The sequence below is a fragment of the Gambusia affinis genome, linkage group LG05 (genome assembly GCF_019740435.1).
Source record: "Gambusia affinis linkage group LG05, SWU_Gaff_1.0, whole genome shotgun sequence".
Taxonomy (NCBI): Eukaryota; Metazoa; Chordata; class Actinopteri; order Cyprinodontiformes; family Poeciliidae; genus Gambusia; species Gambusia affinis.
In genome coordinates this window covers 1,387,221-1,399,754 of record NC_057872.1, presented here as the reverse complement: position 1 = coordinate 1,399,754, position 12,534 = coordinate 1,387,221, and the positions used below count along the sequence as shown (strand labels likewise).

General features: G+C 37.8%; 1 protein-coding gene across 1 annotated transcript in view; it reads right to left on the bottom strand.

Annotated features, from left to right (window-relative positions):
- The window catches only part of ascc3 (activating signal cointegrator 1 complex subunit 3), a 206,336-nt gene that overhangs the window by 58,389 nt on the left and 135,413 nt on the right, over nt 1-12,534 (bottom strand). The window contains exons 16-19 of the mRNA XM_044116965.1: nt 8,022-8,141; nt 6,849-7,013; nt 6,393-6,479; nt 3,124-3,300 (exon numbers count right to left, since the gene is read on the bottom strand). Of these exons, the coding sequence (XP_043972900.1) occupies nt 3,124-3,300; nt 6,393-6,479; nt 6,849-7,013; nt 8,022-8,141 (549 nt within the window). The remainder of the gene's footprint in view (nt 1-3,123; nt 3,301-6,392; nt 6,480-6,848; nt 7,014-8,021; nt 8,142-12,534) is intronic.

Below are 12,534 nucleotides of genomic sequence, written 5' to 3'. Positions count from 1 at the left end.
ACACCTCTGGGGTATTTACAAAGAACCTGTTCAATTCAGAATACACTATATGATTTAATTTTGTTATAGCTCACATAAAACTTTATTTGACGGGGTATGATTAAGATTGACATGACACCGTCATAAACATGAGTACCGTAAGTCTTTATGAATATTTATGACTGTTGTCAAAAAGTGTCATTCGATAAATCTTGACACTTTTAATACGAAGTTGACATTATTCAAAAATGTCTTTGTTATGACAACTTGAAATTAACCTAGACCAGTCGTTCCCAAAGTGTGGAGTGCCCCCCTAGGAGGCTTCCACACTTCCATCCTGTGCGGGAAGCAGCATGGATGAATGGGGAAAAAAAAAAAAAAAAAAAACTGTTACACAAAAGTGTTTCACTGTAAAGATGGTTTGTAGTGTGTTTTGTTGCAACCTGAAGTATGAAATAAACTTCAGTGGAGTTTGAAAACAAAATATGTTTATAGGTTTATGATTGGTTGAACAATGTGTGTGCCCAGTTGATTTTTTTTTTCTCTTTTGGGGGGGATGTTATTGGAATCCATAGGGGGACCCAGAAAATCTTTGGGAACCGCTGACCTAGACAAAAATGTCTTTGTTATGACAACCTGACATTAACTTGGACAAGACAGTTTTGGGTAACGCATTATTTGAGGGGTTGTGAATAAGACTGTCATAAACATGACATAACACCTGTCATAAATATGTCATAAATATGTCTAAGTCTAAATGAATTTTTATGACCGTTATCATAAAGTGTCATTAGGTAAATCATGACACTTTTAATACAAGGTTGACATTATTCAAAATGTCTTTGATATGACAACTTGACATTAACCAATTACTGATTAAACTTTAGCTTTAATAACATAAAAGCTATTACTGATTAAATTGTCATTTTTAAAGTTGAATCTGTAATACTTTTATAACAAATTTATGTCAGATCATGATTTTTTGGTTAATGTCGAGTTGTCATAACAAAGACATTTTGAATAATGTTAAAAATGTCATCATTTACCAAATGACACTTTATGATAACAGTCATAAATATTCTTGAAGACTTACGCATGTTCATGACAGGTGTTATGTCATGTTTATGACAGTGTCATGTCAGTCTTATTCACAACCTGTCAAAAAAAGTGTTACCGAAAAAAGTCCAGTAAATTTGGAATATATTATTAGTCTGATATACGTTCGTCAGTCGTCTTGTCTTTGCCTGCTGGTGGTGTGGATTGTTTGGCTTACTATATCAGTGTGCGAATGTGTGTATTAATGGGAAGATTAATGGATAGATGATTGTGTATAGCACTTTGGAGTCCCCTGAGTCAATAAAGTGCTATACAAGCATGAAACATTTTTTATTATTTTTTAAGGAATTACTTAGCTCTAGTGGTCTTTATTTGAAAGTGAGTTGACAGGAATGTATGTTGTGAGAGAGAGGGATGGTCATCAGATCAGGATTCAAACCTGTGACAGCAGGTGTCTTGCACCCCTGTGCCACCACTGTACCCAAGTTTACCCTTTAACATTTAAATCAATTATAGTCTGTTTGATTATAATCTATTTAAATGCCCAAAAGAAATACATTCCTGCTGTTCTATGACTTTGCCTCTCAACCTTCCATTCATACAAGATGTTCTGCAGTAATGACACACAGCACATGATCAAAGCAGCTTCATGAGTCCACATCTACCAGGTTTCACAGAGTGCGTCATCCGAAGACAGAATATGAATATAATGATCAAAAGGAGGTACATCCCCAATTCCAATGAAATTGGACATTGTGCAAAAATATAAATAAAATGATGACTTGAAAATCCCTTTCAACCTATATTCAACTGAATTATAAAGAAAAGTAATGTTCAAATGGATAAACTTTGTGAGGCTTTTTTTGTGCAAATATGCCTGCAACAGATTCTAAAACAGTTTGACAAGATCAATAAAAGACTGGAAAAGTTGAGGAATTTTAAACAAAACTTGTTTGAAACATTTCACAGGTGAACAAGTTGATTGAGAACAAATGCGTATCATGACTGGGTACAAAGAGAGATGCAACAAAAAACTCAGTCGTTTACAAGCAAGGGAGAGGTTCCCCACTTAGTGAATAATAGGACTATAACCTAGTCCTATTGTTCCTATTGTTAGGCTCTCCACTGGGTCCTAGAGTCTATTGGAGACAGCTGGAATGGTTAAAAAGAAACATAAGACACAGGTCTAACAAACTCTAGCGTGGAAACCTGGAGGTACATTTTATTTATCTCTGAAATAAAATTCTCATGGCATACCAACTAAGGGAAGATAAACTTTCCTTGTTTCTGTTGGCATCTGACAATGCGAGAAAGTGTGATGGCACTAGAGTATTTAAGGTGAGTTTGGAGCACGTAAAAAGTCCTGTAGTCCAGGTTCTGCTGTACAAATAGATCTGTTACTATATTCTTTAATAATTTGTGCTTTGCCTCTCTGTGAGAAACTATAACATTCCTTAAGTTTGTTTTAATGGTGTCCTAATAAGTGACTTTGTGTCAAAATGGATTCCATATATCTGGATGGACTGAACCAGTTTGTGTCTCCTGGACACATGATAGTTGCTTAAAATGCTGTCCATCCCAGGACACTCCTGTAAATCTCAATAAAAACAATGGTGTCTCATAAACAAACCTTTATTGAAACTGTGGTGTTTGATGGAAAATTACAATAAGGTCACATCTGCTAGTCATGTTAAATGAATGATTGTGAACTCTCACCAAAAGAACTATTTGGGTTACATGTAGAAGGTTGGAAGTTGTTTTCTACAGCTGCATCAGAACCAGGGTGACTCTCCCTTTGTTGTTAATTCTTTATTCTTGGTATAAAACTCATGTGTTGTCTCTGCCTGACAGAGCTTTTCTTCCAGACCTGCTTCATTACTGATTGTCCTACAAGCTCTCTGTACTGTGCACAATATATGAATAAACCTGATTGAGTGATTTTACCTGGACACTGCATGGAAATAGTATTTTTTCCACGACACTATGTAACTGGGAAAGTTGAGGAATATAAAAAACAACCTTGTTTGGAACATTTCACAGGTGAAAAAGTTGACTGAAAACCAGAGAGTGTCATGATTTTATCCTTACCTGTGCCACATATGACAGGTCTGAGATGAGTGAGAAGCTATCAACTTCTCCTCGTCCGATGTAAGTCTGCAGCAAAATGTTTACTTTGCCATAACCGTTCTCCACACCGCCCGCTGCAGAAAGGATGCAATGGTTTTGCAGCAACTGATCCAGCTCCTCCAGCTCCTCATCACGGACCTACCAATAGACACTGCATTAGTGGTGCTGACGTCTAACAGGTTGAAATGAGTCCCAGATAGAGGATCTAATATAGTAAAGGTTTACATACAAAAAACAGGTACAAAATTTGGTATCGTGCAAACTTCATCTACAAACAAAGCACAAACAGGGCTGCATAGCAAAATGAGGAGAATCGAAGGCACAATAAATGTAGCATGTCTGCCTTTATGGATATGCAAAGCATATGTTGATCATTAGGAAGTGCAAAATACTGGGAAGAGGATATGCAAATGAATGACTTAACACCTTGTCAAGAAAATCCGAGATCATCCCACTTCCCCATGCTGGAGATTTTAGTTTAACAGTAACAATAAATAAAGTTATCTTTAAAATTAATTACTCAAGTGAAATCTAGACCCAACATTAGACTTAAATGTCAATAAAATCAATTTGGTTGTGTGTGTTGTTTCTGTCTCCTGCAAACTTTGCTTTAATTCTACTTTTTTCTATTTAATCATAAGAAATCATAGTCAAGACAGAGAGAGTCATGAAACAGGAAGAGCAGGTTTCCTGGAAAAAGAGGAAGTAAGTTTCCAGCCTGCAGATTTATAAAAATAGTTCAGACTATTCCCTATCTCAAAGCATGAAAGTTTTAAAGAAAGAAATCTAAAGATTGTGAGTAATTGGATAAGATTCAAAGTAAAATAATTATATTAATATTGGTTTGCTTGTAATAATACTTACACTTACACTTGCATTAGTGGGTACTCTTACAGGTAAAACAAGTAACTGTAACTTTGATATCAAATAATAAGAATCATGGATTATTCTTGGTTTCTTTACAGAAAACATTTGTAATAACTCACATTAAGATTATAATAAGAGTAACTGATAAATTATGGTTATCATAACATTATAAATGAATGATAAATCAGAGAAGTAAAAGAAGTTATAAATGTGATTTTTACTCTGAACGTGAAATGGTGTAAAAGGTGTAACTGCAATTAAAGATCACTGATGTGTTGGAGGTATATAGTAGGTGAAAGGTTAAGGGAAAAAGGGGAACTAACAGGAGACCAGAGATGGTCAACGCCTTATTTGGAAACAGGTTGTTAAGCAACCTGAGACATTAGCACAGACATCAGGACACAATGTCTCTAAGACAGTGATGGATCTGAGATCATCTGTCCAAGCAGGTAGCCAATGAAATAAGCACAGCAACAGTGCTAGCCAATGCAAATGAACCAAAAGGGTGGATGAACCCTATAAAAGGTGGGTGCAAAAGAGGAAACTTTGGTTGGATCCTCCAGGCAGCTTCGAGTCAAGATCGAGATGGACAAAGAACTCTGCAGCTGAAGAAGAGCCGGGGCCACAGAGCCGAAGACTGTCCTGATCATGGGGACCAACCCGTCTGCCCCGCAACATGTGGCTTCAAATTGCACTTCTCTCATCAGCTGGATTCAGACCCCAAAGACGAAGATGAAGACCAAGGTAAAGGCAAAGGCAAAGACAAAGAACAAAGAACAAAGAAGAAGAACTGATGCCTTCCTTTCTGCCAGCACCCAAGTCCTGTGTGACATCACCATCCATGAGGAGAAGAAAGCTCATCAGACCTACAGAGATCCCTGCCTTCGTCGACCAACATCCTCCTACTGCTGTAACACCTCCTTCATCATCAGGCCAGGTCTGGGGTTCGAAAAGCCAAACTCCGTCCGTCTCTCTCAAAGGTTCACTTTTTAGTTCTCAGTGTCAGCATTAGGGAAAGATAGACTAGATGATTGATTTTTCTTATTTGATTATTTCTGCTACTGCATTAAGCTGTACTGACCCTTGCAAAATTGCCTTACTAATAAAATATTTAGCATCAAGAAAATCTAAAAGACGTTGTGGACATTCAATTAATGAGTCACCTTAAAGTTCTTTGATGGTTGTAAAATAGCTATGATGTTCGATTCTGGAGAGGAAGAGGTGGAAAATGTTTATTGGTTCCTGATAGCCCAAATTTAAAACATCATCCTTGGGACTCGCCCGAGTCACTAAAACCTACCTGGTTCAGTAACAAGAGCAAATTGTAATAAAAGAGAACGAGCGACCGTTAACAGGTGTGCTCTGTGAAACTAGTTGGCTGCAGGCTGCTCAGTCTGGCTAATTCACAGGGGGAAGAAGGGTGGGACACCTGGATGGAGGTCGTCAGAAACCAGGCGAATCGTTTCTCGATGCTTAAACAGAGTTTACTTCAGTTCTGGACAGGGTAAAACTCAGCAGATTTAGGAAACTCGATTAACCCGTTAGATGGAGAGCTGGTACCACATCTCCCCTCTCAGAAGAGGAAGTAGAGAGTGAGGAAGTAGAGAGAGAAGGAGGAGGGGGGGGATGTGGCGCAATAACAACCTGAAATGTGATTTCCTAAACCTGAACCAAATTGCTAGATCTGTTTTTGCATTTATATTTAACACTTTTGAAAAGTAGATGTAAGCAGTCATGCAGTGATGTCTGCGGTCACTGAGGATAGCAGGAGGCATATATACAATGACAAGATATTGCTTATCAAATATTTGGATCATGTAAAGAATGATTAAAAATAATAAAGAAAACATTCTTCCAGCAATGCCTATCTTGAGCAGGATTACCAAAAAATTCCAGCACACCACCTTCACTTTATGGCAGCACACTGTTATGTCTTGAGGCTCTGCCTCTATAAAGTCCAGAAAAGGTGATGCAAATTCTATTTTATCATCTGCATGCTCCACAAATTGTCTGGGCAGAAGATGTTGGCTTGGGGCAGATTAATGCAGCCACGCAATATTTATGCAATTAAATCAAAATAAAACAAAACATAACTTTAATATTGGATTGCTGGACCACATTAAACCTTTAGAAAACCTGAATATGAACAGCCACCAAAGACCAAAAAACATACAATAAATAAATGTCCTGTGGACAAGATTCCCCCTGCCTCCTGTACTGGCTCATATAAAACATAATCAAAATTTATAAAAAATATTATTGGCTTATCTTGGTTTGCAATTTTTGGGTCAAGTCAGTAATAACCCTTGTTTCTAAATTATCACATAAAGATGAACAGACAGTTCAGCATCAGATCCTCCTACCTTCAACTGATCAAACTCCTCTGCCTTGGACACAATACTGAGGATGTCTGCTTCAGTCTTCTGTGAGTTAAAAAGTTCGTTGAATGTCTTCATGCATAAAGAAAGTGGAAATGAAAGTTAGAGGAGTTACATCTGGTCTTTCAGGGTGCATATTACATTTAGGATTAAAGAAGCTGGCAGTAATTTCAGTTTGATGCATCAGCTTTCCACAGTAAACCTAAACCTTTGAATAGTGGTAAGTGGAACATTGATCCACATATTTGATGTGTAGTTGCTTGATGATTTAGATCTTTTATCCCTTTTCGGCAAAATGTCTTGGTTTTTGCTTGTTTCATAATTGGTGACTATGTGATACTTTTATGATGTAAAGCACTTTGAACTGCCTTGTTGCTGAAATGTACTTTACAAATAAACTAGACTTGACTAAACATTAAAAAGACACTAAACTGGGTCTACCTCAATGGTATTATATCTGATATAGAAGTGGCTGGCTGTCCTGCCCAGGTCTGTAGAGGCGAAGTAGCAGGTGCGTTCATCAAAGCGGATCATCCTGGCCTTGTCCAGCTTCCGGCCAGACTCCATCACAAGCTCTTTCCTGTGCAGCTCCAAAGCTGGATCCATCTGAGGTACAAATGCATTTCTTGTCCGGTTATGTAGGACTGAAATAATATTTGCAATTACTAACATTTAGTGAATGCGTTTCTCCTTTTTATATTTCCATTTTGCTTTAATTAAAAATAACCATTTAGAGGGATCCTGAGACAAATTGTATCTTCATCAGCTGTTCTAATTTGAGCAACTTTACAGCTGATTAGGAGGGAATAGAGTTTTGATTTATGGCCCGAGTCCCACCCAGCCAGAATTATTTACTGGATGGTAGATCCGGGTTGGGCTTCTGTGGTGCGTTTAATAAAGCCTGCAATATCAGAGAGAAAAACAACTGAGAGTGTTTGATATAAAGTTACTGTAATCTATGTATTATTGTGTAAAAACAAGAATTAGATGCATTTAACCAGATGAGGAAATAACAGGTCCACTCGACAGAAAAGTCAAGTCTTATGTTTTTTTATTCAGTATCCTGTAAGAAAGATGCTGCAGCTTTGAAAATATAGGGAACACATGTTTTTTTTGACATTTACATGCTTTTTTCTTTAAGTTTTTGACATAGAAGTTTTTAAATGACAATAATATTTGCTGTTCCTGCATGAGCAGAAAGCTCTCTTGAGCAGCAGTGGAGATAGGATCCTATCAATAACACATCCCAGAAGATTTGCACATGGCTCACCTTGCGATTACAAAACGTGACAAGATGGAGCAGGAAGATGATAAACAAAAGCTTAAAACAGCAGGAGTCATACTCTTTACTTAAATTGTGCTCTTAAAACAAAATCTGTAAATTTGTAACTAAAACAATATGTCGAGTTTACTTTAAGCTCAGGCCTAAATTTAAGTTAGTTGGGTTGGATCGGGCTCAGACACAATGCCTACAGACTAGAGCTGGGTTGGGTTGAATAATTTAGATATGATATATTTAGAAATTTTCTGCTGCCGGCTTCACCTTCTGTACTTTAAAAGTAATAATAATCCTGGGAGGCCTTTGCCAAGAGGAGCAATAAAGGCTTCACCAACCTGAAAGGCTTTGTGGTTGATGCCGTACACCAGTGGGTTGGCCCTCATTCGGACATACAGATATGTGTAACTGAGCCACTTCACAGCCTCCTCCACATTGGTCACAGTTCCCAGAGCGATCTGCAGGACAGGAGCAAAGATGAAAATCACACCCTCACATCCCCTCTGTCATTTTTAGTGGTCTCTGTCGCCATCCTCTGGATAGTTAATGAAAATGCAGTCATAAACATTCAATTTCTTTTATTGTTATTCCATGTAAACTCAATGGAATCTTTGAAGTTCAACCATAGAACTGGCACACATCTGAGGTTGCATTGAAAATAACAATGCAACCTCAACAGACAATGCGACAGTTGCACTAATATGTGAGCAGCACATTTTACAACAAAATGGCAAATTGTAACTTTATCACCATGAGGGAACAATTATTTGATACACTGCCAATTTTGCAGGTTTTTCCACTTGCAAAGTATTTAGAAGTCTATAATAATCACAGGTACTCTTGATAGAGTAATTCATTTGCATTTTATTGCATAACTATTTGATACACTATCAACCAGTAAGAATCCCGGCTCTTACAGGCCTATTAGTTTTTTCTTTATGAATCAATCAATCAAGTTTATTTGCGTACCACATTTCAACAACAAAGCAGTTCAAAGGGCTTTGGATCATAAAAACACACACTAAAATACAAAGTTGTAGAACACACAGTCAACAATTGTCAGGGGCATCGTTACACATCAAAATGTTAATTTACATTTCATTCATCAACGATGCCATAGTGGAACAGGTCAGGAACATCAAATTCCTGTGGATACAGATCACTGACACTTTGACCTGGTCCCGCCAAACCTCTGGCCTGGTGAAGAAAGTTCAGCAACATTTGCAATTTTTACGTCGGATGAGAAGAGTAAACCGCCCCCCTCCCATCCTCACAACTTTCTGTAGAGGGACAGTAGAGAATATACTGACCAGCAGTATCTCTGTCTGGTTTGGAGCATCTGATACCTCTGACTGGCAACATGTGAAGAGAGTGGTGAGGACAGCTGAGAAAATCATAGGGACTGAGCTTCCTTTCATCCTTAACACCGCTCACAGGTGCTGCCTGTCCAGGCTTGGGCGACTATAAAAGATCCCTTGCACCCTCACCATGGTTTGTTCTCCCCTCTGTCCTCTGTGAAAAGGTTCAGCAACTTCAAAAGCAGAACAACTAAATTCCATAACAGCTTCCTTAAGCCGTAAGACTACTACACTGCCATCAGGGGCACCACCAGGAATCTTGGGCCCCATGACCAAAATTAAATTGGGCCCCTTCTTGCGCACCTGCTGTTATAATTTCTTGAGACTTTTTACATGCAACAGTCCACATACGGTATGCAAGTAGGTTGCTTAAATTTTCTTCTATTAGTTTTAACTCACTGAAATGTCTCTCAACATGAGCAACAGTCATAGACAACATGCAAAATATAAATGAACCAATCCAGACTTCTCCAAAAATGCTATATAGCTGCATTTTATTCAAGCTGCAGTATATGAATTTATAAAAAATATGTTTTCTCCATATTTGTTAAAGTCATGCTTGACAGTTTGGATAGGATAATCTGTGAAAACAATCAATCTCCTCCACTCCTCTTTGAGCTGCTACTGCTGTCTAAAGAAATGTGCCGTTCTGACCAAAAACAACCAATCAGAACCAGGAGAGCAGTCTTAGTACTGTCAATCAACCTCATTCACTCACTGCTAAATATGCTAATGGTGAAGAAAGAAATATTGTTACGAAACTTAGTTTCAGCACAGCACAGACCAAGGGGAGGAAGCAGCCACATGAGATTGTGATTGACATTGAAACCATAATAACCTAAAACCCGCCTCTTGCCTCTGATTGGTTATTTCTAGATAGCACTGGGAGAAAGCAAAGGAAATACATTGTTCTCAGATTATCTCTCATGCCATACTGTCACAACATAATGACAGTTTTAAAAATATGCAAAAAAAAAAAATATATATATATAACAGTTACATACTGCAGCTTTCATATCACTTAGGAGAGGACAGATCAGGAAGGAGGGGATTCGAGCTGTTGCTGACTGACTCATCTCTTAAGTGTGGTAAAAGGTACAGGGATAAGTTAAATATATGAATATCTTGGCCATTTTTTCCTTCCTTCATTAAATGCTAGTGAAATGGAAGCAAACAGTAGTCTGTAGCTAAGCTAACTGTGCTAAATGGTTGATAATCTCACACAATCTACCCACCTCTCTGAGAACTGGGCTATAAATTGACACTATCTCTATTTTTTTTAAACCTAACACTATTGTTTTTCTTAGCAGCATAGTAATTGCCACCGTCGTTCTTGTCTTCTACCGACTGCTGCTGAACACCATCACTGTTAAGCCTCCAAGAAGGAATGAACCATTAGGCAGGAACAGACAAGGCATCTCAAAAAAAATACACGCATATTTAGGATATGATCCGTATTATCACGGTAAAAAAGACTTATCTTATAATCTTGAGGATTTACCCAGTGTCGAGGCGATCCACATAACTAAATATCTGGAACTGCAGACCTCATATTATACCACGAGCCAGAAGAAAGTATGAAAAAGCCTGGAGAATGCATTCATTTAGTTTTAGGTTGGGTCAAGCATTTATGATCAAAAGAAGCATTAGTGAGTTGTGCTATTTTAAGTAATTAGTCTATGATAACAATGCTATCACTAACCACAAACTAACCCATGTTATTTCGATGAGCTCAGGTGTCCTGCAGGGATAACCCCAGTGTATTATAGGCCTGGTGGCTGCGCTGCAGCAGCTCAATGTTTTAAGTTTACCACCTTTCACTTGAGCCTCCTTTCACTCAAATTGGACACAGCCTGGCCGTATGGATATCTACATCAAGCCCCTGTGAGGAATTATGTTTCTTTCCAGAAGTTTTGATCAAGGTAGGAGATTAAACCCCACCACGTTAGCTCTGGCTGTGCAGCTTTGCATGAACCGCATCACGCTGGTTTTATATTATTTTATTATTAGAAGTAGTATTATTTTTCCAGTTAAACGATGCATCAAACCATATCAAATGTTTTGTCCACTTAGTCAGCCAGAGTTAAAATGTGCAGCCGCGCGGAGATCAGAGAAACCTGTCTCACAAACTTGACCAACCAAAGTAGTTTCTGTCCCCTTATTAAAACCTCAACAGACACAAAATGGAAGAGCTAATAAAGCCTCATTAGCAGCATTGAATTAAATCTCCCGTTTGTTGCGCATCATTGCGCAGTGCAGTGAGATTAACTCATCATGCAGGGCCGGTCCAAGGCTGTATGAGGCCTTGACTTGGGGCCCCTTTTGTTGCTAAAAACATCAGCACCTCTTAACAGCTCCTGTGTTAAATTTAGTGGCATATGGAAGAGGGGGACTAGTTTAATTGGCCAAAAGCAATAAGTTATAATCACAGTTTACTCATTTTTATGAACAAACAAAGCTCAAATTCAAAGATTAAACTCACAGCATCAGATTGTAGCTATGGTAACAAAACAATACAACTATGAATATTGTTGTTTGAACTTTTACAAAGTACACTTCCCAGCTCCTTAAAAATTTTCATATAATTGTTAAACAAACCATTAATGAGTTATATTTAATTTATTTAGCTTTTTTTTTTAGCATGAAAGTCCCACTGAATAAACATAAATTTTCTGTCAGTGACTCAGCACAGAGCTAGCTGCTAACAGCTTTAGCACTCTGAGGACATCCACGCTAGGGCATAAAAATAATATATCTTACCTTATCTTACTTGTCCAATAAAATATCTGAAAATACAATTCACACGATGCTATCTTTACCTGCTAGAAAGTCGGAGCTCCAAACTCTGGCATTGTTAATTTCTGCACCTGCTGTTTTTAGCTGTAGATTGTTGATCCGCTTTTCTAAACTTTTTTTGGAAAGATTTTTAAAATTAACTCCCTTGTGACCAACTACCTTCGAAACACAAAAATAAGGTTTATCTTTCTCACTATTAGAAAGGTTGGAACAACTGTACAGGACGTTACTGTAGAAACTATTATGGGTCTCACTTCTGGCGCAGTATTTCAAGTAGCAGAAGTAGCAGTATTTCACTGTAATTTATAATTTTGCTAATCTATATTCATGATACAAGTTACATCTCTCTTTTCGGTTATAACACAATATTTAGTAAAACTTATTTACGGACACAACATCTACTATCAGAGAGCTGCTCAGTACAAAGGATCGTAATTGTGAGTTTAATCACGGGGTGTGACAGGAACACAATCGTTAAGTTTGGTAACAGCATAACCATGAGTTAGCAGTGCTGCTAGCAGCTCGTTTCTCTGACGAACGGACAGTAATAAAAAAAGAGAAAACCAGAGTAGCTGGTCAGAGTTCTGACCAGCTTTGTGCTGACAGTATAAAACAACAGACCTAATAATCTAATAATATAATATTAGCTCGGCGTGACGTGAATTGGATTTTTTGTTTGAATGTAAGAAATAATAAA